Consider the following 15,278-nt stretch of genomic DNA (forward strand, 5'->3'; position numbering starts at 1 on the left):
AGTTCCACTTTAATCACCTGCAGTGTGACATGCACATTTTTTTTTTACACTGCTCGATTCTGATAGCTGGAGTGGAATGAAGCAAAGACCATCTCCTCTCTCTTTGCAACCACCTAAATCACCTACTAGGAAGCCAGTTAAAAGAAAAGAGGTAAACATACACGGGACTTATGTAGTGGCCATGACCGTTTACATGCGTTGACTGCTGCCCCTATAGTAAATACAGCGGGGGCAGCAAATCATTAAAGGGAAAAATAACTTGCTCCAAACTGCTGACAGGTAGGAAATTTATATTGGATACAATTAACCTTTTATATAGTTCAGGGCAGGCACTGCCTTTCACTCTTGCTTTTAAGCTTGGTAAATACGGAAGCATATGGGCACTGAGGCCCAAATACCATTTACAGGCCACTTTTTCCAGTATCCCTAACCACTAGAGGAAGCCTCTGAGGAAGAGCGGATCTTCTCTCGAAACGCGTCAGTGGTTTGAACATTTTCTTGTGTCTTGGGACATGCCCCGTACACGAGACTGCAAGGAGCATACTGTGGACTGTTATGTGTTTGAGGTTGGCGTTTGCAAGTATATATTTATACTTTTTACATGAATAAAGCAAATCATGGGGGGTGTGGCCTGGAGCCCGACGGGAATGGATGCTGTCTAGCTGAGCTTTGCACACCCGTGGCTATAACAATCCCTTCCAGCCTCACAACAATGGCGATGGGCAGGGTGAGATAGATTGACTCCTGGCCCCAAACAACATCAATCGCTTTCCACACCCGGGACCTGCAGTATAGGGGAGCTATTTGAGTTTCAAACACACAGGACATGAGGCCGCTCTGCATCCAAGATGGTGCTTTTGGGACATGAGGCATAGCACAGCGAGGACTCCCTGTTGGACTCAGAAGACATGGTAAGGGATCCGGAGTGCACAGACCACCCATTACAGTTATCAGAGATGACTAAGATTGCAGCCGATATTAAAAAACACCCTTTCATCTGCCATTACCGATCTCAAAAGCAGACCTCCTAGCCCTATCTGATTGTCTATCCTACACACAGAGGGCAGAAGCAAAACTGGACAGAGCAGTTGAAAGATTGGCAAAGACAGTCTCTTCCCACACCACACACTTAATCTTCATCAATAGAGACACGGGGATCTTGATAAAAGGAGGAGGCAGAATATCAAGGTGAGAGGGATCCCTGAAAAGATAGAGCATGCCCAAAATTAAACAAGCTCTCCAGGCTGTGTTCAATGAGCTACTTGAATGCCCCAAGGACACCGACATTGACTTTGTACGGGTACACAGGGTCCCGAATACCCATTCCACAGACACAGCACCTCCAACGGATATTGTATGCTGTCTAGTTTCCCATTGATAGAGGAGATCCTGAATAAAGCTAGGTGGAATGAGCAAACCTATGCACATATGTCCCTGTTCCAAGATCTCTCTTACATTACCCTGCAGAATAGGCGAGCCATGCTCCCTATGCTTGCTGCTCTGAGAGACAAAGGAATACCATATTGCTGGAGTTTTCCTTTTGCATTAAATGTCACGCTTCTGGGCAAATAATACTACATGAGGAATGCGAGAGGACATTCAAACCTTTTTACAAGCAATTGCAACTACCCCTGATTGACCCGCTGGAATGGTACAAGGAATTTCGTATTCCTCTGCAGGGAGCGTCCCCTCCCCACACTCCACAATCATCCCCTTCCAAACCTCCTTCTACAAAGAAAACAAAAAATTCAACAAGTATTCTGCTAAAGGATCTAGATCTCAAGATGACACCTGATTTTTGACTCCTACCTTTTTATACTTGTGTCTTTTCTTTGGGACTGTAATTACAGGCTATTTTTGATTACATGTTGGCCTGAACTGTCCTTTTGTCACCCTTATGCCACGTACACACGATCGGAATTCTGGACAGAAAAAGCTCTAATGGTTTTCCCATTGGAATTCCGACAGAATTTCGCTCAACTGTCTTACCTACACACAGTCACCAAATTCCGACGGTCAATAACACAACACATTCAACAGCACTATAAAAGGGAAGTTTAATGCTTCCAAGCATGCGTCAAATTGTTTGAGCATGCGTCGAAATTTTGTGTGTCGGAATTGCAAACAAACGATCGAAAAATCCGATAGAAAGGTTTTCCGTCAGAAAAATTAAGAACAGGCTCTCAATCTAAAGACCGTCGGAAATGCCAACAGAAAAAAGACCGATGGGCATACACACGGACGGAAAATCCAATGAAAAGCTCCCATTGGACTGCTTACATCAGAAATTCTGGCCGTGTGTACGCGGCATAAGAGGCAATTCACGTTGTTAAATGTTTTACAGCCATTGACTTTAATGGCTTAAGAAACCAACCCCAACCCCCCCTTCTGATTTGATCTAGGATGGACATTCCTATTTCCCTGTGAGATAATATGCCTTTCACAGATACCCAATTCTAGAAGGTAACACTTTGTCCATACAGCGATTCATTATCCTTGGACACCATCTTGTGGCAAAAGTTGGAATGGCACAGTGATGACTTTAATCCACAGAGTACCAGAACTTGGAACTCCCCAACTCAGAGAACATCAACCTCACATGCTGGTCAGGTCTCAGACTTCCGGTACCTCTGTAACGTAAACGCTTCTTGAAACCTATATTGGTTGTATGCTTACTTACATATTCAGGCATATCCTCACCTATTAACCAACTTGATCTTTCAAACACGAGTATATCTGTTTTCTGATAGCTAGGCTGGACCCATGACTCAACCAAAAAATAACACATAATTACCTCTCGGTCTTTGACCACATGACTATACACATTCCCTCAAGATTTTTCACAGGGCACCTACATGTACAATATGGATCCGGACCCCCATCTTGTTCCAAATTTGTTGAGTCGTGGCCCCCACTAGACTAAACCAGGACAAGATATTATTGAACCATTACACAGCAACGTCAGAACCCTTACTAGTATATCTGAAAGGGCCAAACCGTTAGTCATTCAGTTTATACCGTTTACAAAGTCTGTCATGTTGGAGTCTGACTATGAACCAGGTTTTTCAGATTCATCACATATCTGATAGAATATAGATCTCAATGCTCCATTATTTGCTTTTAATGCAATCCTTATGATATAGGCTCATGCCACCACTTAAATGGATGGGGTGCATGAATAATTTAAATTTCAATTGCTTTATTCCATATTATTACAAACAGGTTTCTGTTATATTTGGTACTGACATTCCTGTGGTAATAACCTCCAACTTCTCCTAACAGCGGATTCTGTTTGACTTTTAACCAAACATGAATCCCTCATTTTTCTCCTTAAGGTTGAAACCAGGAGACATATTTCCTCACCTCACATGATACTCCTCTAGAGAGGAACTACACTGCCTTTCTATACATCTTATATCATTTCACTTCCTAATCTTTATTTCTACCTGCCAAGGAACTCACCGATTCTACGCACTTAACTACGGTATATTATCTACTGTGTTAATTATGTTCTACTCGTTGATTGATAAACAACCTTTTGTGATCCCTCATAATGCCAGGGATTTAAACACACCCAATAAGCGAACCTCGAATACCATCCGTGGTATTTCTCTCGGAGACACACTTCAAAACGGGTACTGTACCTACTTGATAAACAATACCCACACGTTTACCACGCTTCAAACCCCATTCCAAATCAAAAGGAGTATCTATTCTACTCCATAAAAATGCGGGCTTTGATATTTCTCAGCAGCATGCAGACAGAGGGTAGACTTCTATTCCTTAAAGGGCAATGGGCTGGGATTCCAATCACACTGGCAAAAGTATACTTCCCTAATTCCGCCCAATTTACCTTTTGCCAGCGTGGCAAGTGGAGCTTCGCCGCAGGGTGCATCGTGCTGAGAGGGGACTTTAACACATTGTTAAACCCATTACAAGAAACGTCAGATGGCAAATCCAGCCTACCATACAAAAAAAAAAAATATGCAAGATTAAAACCCTGCTAGCCTCACTTACACTGGTTGATGCATGGCGTGCAACTAACCCTACGGCAGAGATTTCACGTATTTCTCCACCCTACACAATAAGTTCACACGCATTGACTACATCTTTCTCTCCCAAAGGGACTTACCGCTCTTGCAATCTGCCAGGATAAGTATTAAAACATTTTCGGATCATGCACCCATCTCACTGACATTACAAACGCCTAATCAGCCTAGAACTAACAACTGGAGACAAAACTCATCCTTTGCTCACGAACAAGTCAGGACTAGTCACTACAAAATAACGGAAGCCTTAAAAACCATACTTCACCGAAAATTACACTGATGAGTTGTCACTATTAACAATATGGGCAAGCCACAAATGCGTGATAAGGGGGGGGGTTTATCAGGATGCGTGCAGCGAAAAAAAAGAGGGATGCAGAAAAAACTTAAAGCGGAGGTTCACACAAAAATTTAACCTACGCTTTTTGGGAGGGGGCTTTCTGGGAGGGGGGGCTCTGGTGTCACATTTGAAACCTTTCAAGACAGGTATTTGCACCCAATTCTGGGCTTAGACTCCCACGGGAGTCTATGCCTCTTCCTGTCTCGCCGCTCTGTCTTCTGGGACACACGGGTCCCAGAGACAGCGTGGACCATTCTCTTTGCGCTGCGCAACTCGCGCAGTAGGGGACCGGGAAGTGAAGCCGCAACGCTTCACTTCCTGATTCCCTCACCGAGAATGGCGCTGGCAGCAGCCGAACGCTGGACTCTAGGAAAGGTAAGTATCCATTTATTAAAAGTCAGCAGCTGAAGTATTTGTAGCTGCTGGCTTTTAATAAAAAATTTTTTTTTAGGTGGACTCCCTCTTTACTGACTTAGCACATGCCATAGGTGAAATGGAAGCAAAACACAAGCAATTCTTAGCGACAGAATCGGCGACGGCCCTACTTGATCTGAGGAAAGACTACAATCCATCTTAAACCATAAGGCACAAAAGATCCTCTTTTCTAAAAAGGGGTACTTTTATGAACATGAGGATAAAAACAGGCAAATTCCTCACAAGAGCATTAAAAGAAACACTGCTATCACCAAACATATCTGCCATAAAAAATAGCCAAACAATACAAGACACTGAAAAGATTACACAAATATTCCATAACCATCACACCGATTTATCCAATCTACCAAATGCACATAGACCTAAAGATCTTCCTGGGACACTGACAGAAAGAATACATCCATTTCTCGCCGACAGCAGCCCACATTAAAAGATTCCGACTCGCAACAACTAGAAGACCCAATCACAGAAACAGAACTAATAATGGACGTTAAATCCCTTAAACCAGGGAAAAGCCCAGGTCCAGATGGCTTTACAGACCACTACTAAAAGCGCTTTTCCGCACTCCTAACACCACATTTGTTGAAGACCTTTAACTACCTAAAAGACACACAGGAGATCCAAGAGGACTTCCTGAGAGCCCACGTTACAGTGTTACCCAAACAAGGACCCTCTGGACTACGCCAATTACAGACCGATCTCCCTACTTAATATCGACTTGAAGTTATATGCAAAAATCTTAGCAAAACTCTTAAGACCACTGTTACACAAGTTATTAGGCCCTGACCAGGTAGGTTTCATGCCGGGAAGGGAGGTGAAGGATGTGATAAAGGCCTTAAAGCGGGAGTCCGCCGGGACTCCGCGTTTTTTTTTTTTTTTTTTAAGTCAGCAGCTACAAATACTGCAGCTGCTGACTTTTAAAATAGTGATACTTACCTGTCCAGCGCGCCCGCGATGTCGGCACCCGAAGCCGATCTCTAGGTCGACACTCGAGTGCTGCCGCCGCCATCTTGGGTATGGGAATCAGGAAATGGAGCCTTTCGGCTTCATTTCCCGGTTCCCTACTGCGCATGCGCGAGCCGCGCTGCGCAATGAGGACGGTCCCCGCTGCCTCTGGGATCTGTGTGTTTCCCAGCAGGCAGCGGGGCACTTGCGGAAGGGGGCGGGCACTTGCGGAAAGGGGCGTAATGTACGCCCCTTTCCGCAGAGAGCTAGCCCGGAAGTGGGTGCAGTTACCTGGATTATCCAGGTAACTGCACCCCCCTCCCCCCTGAAAGGTGCCAATTATGGCGCCAGAGGGGGGGAGGAATCCGATGAGCGGAAGGTCCATTTTAGGGTGGACCTCCGCTTTAAATCTCATCCACAAAACTGATGATTTTGAAGGCATGTTACTCTCCACAGATGTGGAGAAAGCCTTCCACCGCATGCCGTGAGACTTACTACTTGCCCTGTACCATAACTCGAAAGCGAAAATCAAAATCAACGGAAAACTGTCAGACCCGGTAATAATACAGAATGGAACATGACAAGGCTGCCCCCTTTCACCACTGCTTTTCATCCTCACTCTAGAGCCATTAATCCGCACAGTAAATAACTCACCATCTATACACAGCTTCCAGGTAGGAGGCAGAACTTACAAGATCGCAGCTTATGCCGATGATCTTTTGTTCTTCATAACTCAGCCACACATTACCATGCCTAATTTATGCAATATATTTACACAATACAATTATATATCAAACTTCAAAAACTATAAAAAATCCAAAAGCACTAAATTTAACACTGAAAGAAAGCACAAAAAATACCACACAACAATTGCAAGTTTAAATAGGAAAACATAGCTCTGAAATACTTAGGGATATGGTTGACACCGAAATTGGACTCAAGCGCTTTTACAAGCCATAAACAGGGATTTAGAGAGATGGTCCTTTAAATATTTCTCGTGGTTTGGTAGCGCATCCATCAAAATGACAATCTTACCTAGAATCCTGTATTTTTTTTTTTCAGACCATCCCAAACCTTTTACCAACAGACTTCTTCCGATCCCTACACTTCATACTTGGGGGATTTCTTTGGGTGTCCAAAAAGCCCTGAATGAGCCTCCAATTACTCACAAGAGATAAACAAAACGGGTTTCCCAAACTTTAAAAACTACTATCTTGCCTCACATCTTACCGGAATCATACACTGGGCTTGTCACACAGACAAGAATTGGGTGGTGCTGGAAAATAATATAGGTCCAATACAGTGCCTTGCGAAAGTATTCGGCCCCCTTGAACTTTTCAGCCTTTTGCCACATTTCAGGCTTCAAACATAAAGATATAAAAATTTTATTTTTTGTGAAGAATCGCCAACAAGTGGGACACAATTGTGAAGTGGAACGAAATCTATTGGATTTTTGAAACTTTTTTAACTAATAAAAAAAATGAAAAGTGGGGCGTGCAAAATTATTCGGCCCCCTTGCGTCAATACTTTGTAGAGCCACCTTTTGCTGCGATTACAGCTGCAAGTCGCTTGGGGTATGTCTCTATTAGTTTTGCACATCGAGAGACTGAAATTCTTGCCCATTCTTCCTTGCAAAACAGCTCGAGTTCAGTGAGGTTGGATGGAGAGCGTTTGTGAGCAGCAGTTTTCAGCTCTTTCCACAGATTCTCGATTGGATTCAGGTCTGGACTTTGACTTGGCCATTCTAACACCTGGATACGTATATTTGTGAACCATTCCTTTGTAGATTTTGCTGTATGTTTGGGATCATTGTCTTGTTGGAAGATACATCTCCGTCCCAGTTTCAGGTCTTTTGCAGACGCCAACAGGTTTTCATCCAGAATGGTCCTGTATTTGGCTGCATCCATCTCCCCCTCAATTTTAACCATCTTCCCTGTCCCTGCTGAAGAAAAGCAGGCCCAAACCATGATGCTGCCACCACCATGTTTGACAGTGGGGATGGTGTGTTGAGGGTGATGAGCTGTGTTGCTTTTGGTAGATTTGCAGTGGTCTGATACTCCTCCTATTTCAAAATGATCACTTGCACAGTGCTCCTTGGGATGTTTAAAGCTTGGGAAATCTTTTTGTATCCAAATCCAGATTTAAACTTCTCCACAACAGTATTACGGACCTGCCTGGTGTGTTCCTTGGTCTTCATGATGCTCTCTGCGCTTTCAACAGAACCCTGAGACTATTACAGAGCAGGTGCATTTATACAGAGACGTGATTACACACAGGTGGATTCTATTTATCACCATCAGTCATTTAGGACAACATTAGATCATTCAGAGATCCTCGCTGAACTTCTGGAGTGAGTTTGCTGCACTGAAAGTAAAGGGGCCGAATAATTTTGCACGCACCACTTTTCAGTTTTTTATTTGCTAAAAAAGTTTAAAATATCCAATAGATTTCGTTCCACTTCACAATTGTGTCCCACTTGTTGGTGATTCTTCACAAAAAATAAAAATGTTATACCTTTATATTTGAAGCCTGAAATGTGGCAAAAGGTTGAAAAGTTCAAGGGGGCCCAATACTTTCGCAAGGCACTGTACATGTGACACATTCACCTTGGATACCATGGGACTCATGCCTTAGACAACTGAAACACCCCTTTATTGGGGTGACACTTAAAAACGTACAAAAAGTGATTCAGATCTCTGACTTAACTACATCTGCTTTCCCTCTCACACCGCTGTTATCTAACCCAGAATTTCCGCCAGGAATGAACAAATCGTCCCAGCTTTACACTGACATGAATATACCTCGTCTGGCCACACTGTTTCAAAGGCAACAAGGTCAAACCAATCTCAGAAATGCAAATTGAAAAAGGCACTGTCATTCCTAACATACTGGTAATACCATCAAAGTCATAGCCATGTCCTGAGTCCCCAGAGACATAAACATCTTACAAGACCTATATTTAGAAGAGGATTGAGTGGGACTTTAAATGAGGTAATGATATAGTCATTTACCACCATCCCGGTATTTGTATATTAAAAAATAGCAGAAAAGGGCGTGACTTTAAATGAAGCATGTCTGCACATACTTAATTTAAAGTCCCGCCCTTTTTTGCACGCTTTTTTAAACTTATGAGACCTCAAAACGCCATTTGAAACAATGTGCCTCAAGGCAAACGTATCTGAAAAAAATATTTCCATATCCTGTGCCTGGTTGCAAGCCTCTGGTCTTCAAGAACCTAACAAACAAGTATGACTTGTCCTGCAACAATGGATAAACAGTCGCATGACAAGTCACAAGCCCATTGATTTTAAAACAGCACCCATTCCCATCTATGCGACTTAAAATCAACGACTTTGAAAAAAGGTACCTGCAATGCTTTGATGCGACTGATCCAGAGAGTGTAAAGTTGGATTAAAGCTGCACTCAGTCACATCAAAGTTGCACTCTAGCCTTAAGCTAGGTTTCCCCTAGTGTGACTCCAAAGCCGTGCAATTCAGAGTGCGACTGAGTGCAGATTTGATCCAACTTTACACTATGGATTAAAGTCGCATCAAATGTTGCATCAAAGTAGTGCAGGCACATTTTCAAGCTTGCTGATTTTCAAAGTCGCATAGATGGGAATGCTTGCCATTGAAACCAATGGGCTGTGACTTGTCATGCGACTATGTATCCAAAGTCGCATGACAAGTTGCACTCGTGGAAACGGAGCCTTAAACTCACAAGTAATGAGCAATAGAAAATCGATCTGTATCCCCACAAACTTTCAAAAATGTTCCTTTGTACATAAATTTTTATTAATTTTTTTTATTTTTATTAAGTTTCTTCCCCAGCTTCCTCTGCCATTCACAGCAGCTGGGCGTGTGCCACCCAGTGCACACAGTGCCATGCTGAAACAACACGGTTCTAGCATACTTCCAAAGTGCCCCCTCTCTCTCTCAAACTGCTGGCCAAAACGAGGCAAGGAAGCCAGGAGGAGATTATGTTCTGTGAAGGATAGGAGGGATGGGGACGAGGGATGGGGATGGGGATGAAGGATGGGCAAGTCTAAGCACGCCTGTCTAAGAATGACTGACAGTCTTTTTAGGAAGTGAAAGACAGCTTAGCAAATTCAGATAAAGGGCGATAGCGTTGTTGGTGAAGAACAGGAAGTAGCTGATTGTTTAGCTTAGTTTAGACTTTTCAAGCTAAACAATCAGCTAGCCTGAAAATTTACAATATCAAAGATAATGATATTTAACATACTATTAATATGGAAAAAAACATGGAATTTACAAATTAAAAAAACACTTTGGTGTGGAATCTAATTTCTTTTACAGCTTTATATTTGGGGATTTGTTTCTGTAACTGAGGAATTGTTACTTTGTAGTCAACACATAGAATTCTACAGTCAGAAGGAAGGAAGAAATAAAACCTAAGCGAGTTGCCTATTACACAAAGAATATCTTAAAATTGGATACTAAATTTGGCATTCATGGCAGTCTACATGTCGTCGTCAATATAAAAAAAAAACTTAGAGAATTTGGGAAGTGCGGTTTTCTCCATTGGTACAAAGCTAAAGCTCAAAATAGATTGAAATTCGGCTGTTTCAGCAGAGACCGGGCGAGATTTGATCCATGTATGGGCAGGCTCATTGTAACCAAGCTGATCCATTGATCGACTTGGGTACTACCAGTCTTTTGGGTTTCTTACACGCGATTACTGACAGCCACAATAGCCATTATCAGCAGACAAGAGATATCTCCCATGGGACTTTGTTGCAGCAATCGAAATCACACAATTACAAGTTGGTATATAAAAAATAGAAAAACAGGTTTAAAAAATTGTCTGGTCTAGACACTTCACATTCTAATCTTAAACCATACCTACAATGTACATATACTGCAGGGATAAGTGAGATTATTAAATAAACCTGTTGTCCAATAAAAGTTTTTCTATTTTTTTTTATATACCAACTTGTAATTGTGCAATTTTTATTGCTGCAACAAAGTCCCATGGGATATATCTTGTCTAGTATATCAGTTATGGAGCCGACTTTTTCCCAGGATATAATAAATTGCTACTCTGTTTTCATAGCCATTAGTAGCAATCATTGCGTTCTTCTGGCCGCATAAGGAGACCCGCAGCCCCATGGTGGAAGGAAAGAAAATATTCACCTATGGGCTGCCTTAGGCCTCACACCTACCTATTTACAGACAACGCAATACTTACTGTTGCAGGCCCAATAATAGTCACTCCTTTCTCATCGGCAGTTTTGATGAGCTTCCTGGTTAAAGCTTCTGGAATTCCTTCTGCAATGATTGCAATAGTTCGGATCTAAAGACAAAATTAAACATCAATTTTAAAAAGGATAGCTGTCAATATAAATCCACAATACAAAAAAGTTCCTCAACAAGATCACTTTCGCCAGGTTTTCCGTTTTGAGTTTCCCACTTTATCTCAAATCAACTGCAAAAGCAAAGCATGCTTATAACAGGTCTGCAAACGCCAAGAAGATGAGAAGTAAACCATTATACGAGAAAAGAAGACTGCAGTAACCTGAGGATAATTCATGGTCTCCACACTGCTGTCATATGCCGATCTCAGAGAGGCAAAGTTGATGAGCACATCCACTTCTGGGTGTTTCCTCATAGCGTCCGCCATATTCTTGAAGACTGGTATCAAGATTTCTTTGTGACCCCAGTAAAACTTCTGCTTATGATCCCCACTGGTAAAAAGAAAGATGAAACAAGGTTCAGTTACACACATTAAAAAAAGTGGTGTAAATGAAGGCAAATGCTCTACATACTAATAAAAAGACAGCTCCCCCCCCCCCCCATATATTACTATTGTTATTATATGGGGAAATAGTTGACCATTCATTGCAGAAACAGACTAAGCTGCCTCCCTGTTTTGAAGCCACGGCTTTATAATGTGTCTGCTACATAGAGGTAGGACGATATATAAATACAACTTATGATTTAACCTGGGAAACATTTACCAAAGCGTTAAAGTGTTTGGTTTGAACACTGATGTCGGCCAACAAGCCTGGCATACCTTTTTTTCAGAATCAATACTTTATTGATCCCAAAGGGGAATTAAGAAAAATTAAGAAATGAAGGAATATATTGTCCTTTGTAGATAAAGGACAAAGTTATTTCACCATTGAGGTGTGATTGTAAAGATCGCGTTCTCAATTTTTTTGGAGATCTCAGCCTTGGTATTCAAAACACCAGGCCAGGAAAAGATGGTGAAGTTCTTGCTCTACCAACCAGTTTTTAGCTACGCACATGGACAGATTAGAATATAATAGCGTCCTAGTTCCCATTGATGCCTTCAATCCATTTCCAACATCCAACTTAAAGCGGAACTTCAGTCATTATCTTTCCATCTATTAAATCTTCTGCCCCTGTTTTAAATTTGAAACAATTTTTAAACACCAAAAAAGCCTAGGCTTATGACATCATGCACAGCTCTATCAATCTCCTGAGCGTTTGCCAGGAGGGGGGTGTCATAAGAGAGCCAATGAGAGCGGCAGAGCTCCGGGCGTGCCTCTGTGTAAATGCAGAAAGTGAACAACTTCAGCTGCCCACAGTTACAACAGCTGCAGCCAGACTCAGTGGATGGAGATTTCTGCAGCATATTTGGTAAGTACGGGAAGCTTCAGAATGGCAAATATGGTTTTTATTACAAAATAAGTGAGCAGACTGCAGTGCCTCTTTAACTGCATCTGCTGTGAATTTTAAAGTGATTGTAAACCCTTACATATACCCAGTAAAGTGATTGGCCTCAGTTGATACACAGAGATGAAAACAAATCCTCCTACATAAGTTGTACCCATTTACAGCAATCTTTCTACTACATTCAAAGTGCTGAATTTACACAGGATCTCTTAGCTCTGAAAACAAGGGGCAGAAAGATGAAGTTACATTAGTGAAGCCCTGAGAGCTGACTGGAGTGAAGGGACGAACCCTCCTACACACAACACACAGGAACCAAGCTGAGGCCGTCAATCAGCAGGAGCTCCCTCCTTCGCCACCTTTTTTCTCGGTGTCAGGAAGACACATCAGACGTGACTAATGCAGATAGCACAGGAACAGGAGAGTGGACAGAAATGACACTTTGCTTTGGAATGAGACAAGCAATAGAAGGATATGTTTTGTTCACATTTCAGGTTTGAGGTTTACAACCACTTTAGGATGAATTTCTCCATAGGGCCTCTACCTAAAGAGGTCGTGAGGACTTGTTTTAGACTGTATTCGCAGTTTAAGAACATCAATATACTTGAAAGTTCATATCTTGGTCAATGACCATTACAGTAGTTGGTGGGAGCAGTCAAAATTCCACAAATTGTTTTTGCTGGCATAGGTTTACGATAAACCTAAAAAGCTGATGTGCTTGTGCGTGCTTTCAAGAGCAAAGTACTCTATTCTAATAAAGTAATAAGATCCTTTGCAGGTTAATCATGATATGCCCATTAATTTGAAAAACGGCAGTTACAGATCAGAGAAATTCACAGTTCATTGCAAATCGGGAAATCTTATACCGTTCAGGTCTTTCCAAGAATAGTCATCTCTCTTGCATATAGGCGGTTTGGCACATGTGCAGCACCCAGCCCTCCTGCCAGCAGCCTATTTCAATATGGCAGGCCAAAATACACAGCTGGACACTTTACTCAGCAGTCCCTAAATGCATATTATCCTTAAATGCCAGAACCACCCAGCACAGTGTCCAGCCATTGTGTATTTTCCCTCTATTCCAGAGTTTGGCAGGCTGCAAGCAGCAAGGCTGGGTGCTGCACCTATGCCTCCCAGGCACTCAAAAATTTTGGGATTTGGCAGCGACAAGCCATGCCATCTGTGCGATTAAGGCCCAAAACTTGGTTTTCAACCCTTTTGTGAAATGCAAAAATTTAGCTCCTACTGCAATCTGTGTCCTTGGAAATATTCAGCACTTTTCCTGTCTTAGCGACTAAACAGGAAGTAAGGGAAAATTGCCATAACAGGACAGAGATGTGGTAAAATCTCTCAGTGGTTCTGATCCTTCTCCACTATCAAAAACTAAAATGAAACTATTGGCTTATTTCCAATTCAGGCTAGGCATTTAAATATCAAGAATGCACAATTAACACACATGCATCTTTAGGAGGTTGTAATGTGGAACTTACGTGAAAGGATAAACCATAGCAGCCACCGAAGGTTCTGAGCGCGAACAGACATAGTCAAAATCCAGCATGCCTTGCACAGCCCGGGTCTGCATACCCCATACAATAGATTTGGTGTGATGGCTAAATAGTGTAGTGGCCTTTGCTGCAATAGATAAAACACTGATAACTGAGAGAAGGGTGGTAAAAGGGATAATGAGGGGCAACAGACACAGGAATGAATCTAAGCAGAGAGATGGCAAGGACAATAAGCACACAGAGATCCAAAGAACATGGGCACCTTAACAAAGGGTATGCATCTACAGAATTTCAGATGGACATTGGACAATCCATTTTCCTCAACGTTTCTCCACTATCATGCATGCCACATAACTGAAGCGTTGAAAGTAGGGTTGTCCCGATACCGATACTAGTATCGGTACGGATAACAAGCATTTTCCCAAGTACTTGGGCAAATGCTCCAATGCTTCACCCAATACCTGGACAGTCCGGGTGATCGGTGCGGAGGGCGCGTTACAAGCACTGATCACACTGTATAGAGCTCAATAAAGCCTCTCAGCTGTTTCTCCGCTTCTCTCCCCCCCTCCCCCCCACTTTCAGCTTCTTTAGTAAATTCTACACAGCAGTGATCAGTGCTTGCAACTGCCCCCAAAGCCGCACCGATTACCGCTGACTGTCCCTGTATCCTCTTCCAGTTCCCCTCTGTTCTGCTGCTGTCCCCCCTCTGTTCTCCTCCTCTACCCCCATCTTTCAGGATGGAGAGCGGAGGTAGGAGCCAGTAAATCTACCTCCTTTTTCTGAATGACCAGTCAGTGATAACTGACTCTGTCCATTCACATAACTGAAACATTGTAACCTGTGTTTATGATGCTTCAGTTTCTGAATGGAGAGGAGCCTCTGTCACCTCTCCATTCATTTTCAGTGCAGCCGAGGCTGCTGAGAAGGGGCCTGCGAAACGGGTCATCAGTCCCTTTCCCTGTCTCAAAGGAGAGATGTCAGGGGTATGTTAAGACCCCTGATATCTTAACAAAGCCCCCCAACAGGGCTAATAATAAAAAAATAAAAATAATAATTGCAATAAATAAAAATAAAATTGTAAAAAATAAAAAATTTAATAAAAACACACACTGACACTGTCCACTCCCCACCCCTTAAAAAAAAGAAAGCATTGTAAACAAAAAAAAATAAATTGTAAAAACAAAAAACGACTGACACACGTGCCACTGTCACACAACATTAACAAAAAGGATCGGTAAAAGGTATTGGTGAGTACTTGAAAGAAAAAGTATCGGTACTTGTACTTGGTCTTAAAGTGGTATTGGGACAACCGTAGTTGAAAGTTTGAAAGCAATACTTTTTCTGTTAAGTGGCA

General features: G+C 42.3%; 1 protein-coding gene across 2 annotated transcripts in view; it reads right to left on the reverse strand.

Moving 5' to 3' along the window:
* ACLY (ATP citrate lyase) overlaps positions 1-15,278 on the reverse strand; it is a 129,860-nt gene that overhangs the window by 24,397 nt on the left and 90,185 nt on the right. For both annotated transcript variants that reach the window (XM_077459570.1, XM_077459569.1), the window contains 3 exons: positions 13,910-14,051; positions 11,302-11,470; positions 10,975-11,079 (listed from right to left, as the gene is read on the reverse strand). In XM_077459570.1, coding sequence (XP_077315696.1) covers positions 10,975-11,079; positions 11,302-11,470; positions 13,910-14,051 — 416 coding nt within the window. The remainder of the gene's footprint in view (positions 1-10,974; positions 11,080-11,301; positions 11,471-13,909; positions 14,052-15,278) is intronic.

Source organism: Lithobates pipiens, unplaced genomic scaffold, assembly GCF_037356315.1.
Source record: "Lithobates pipiens isolate NorthernLeopardFrog02 unplaced genomic scaffold, aLitPip1_a1.2 Scaffold_28, whole genome shotgun sequence".
In the NCBI taxonomy this organism is placed as follows: Eukaryota; Metazoa; Chordata; class Amphibia; order Anura; family Ranidae; genus Lithobates; species Lithobates pipiens.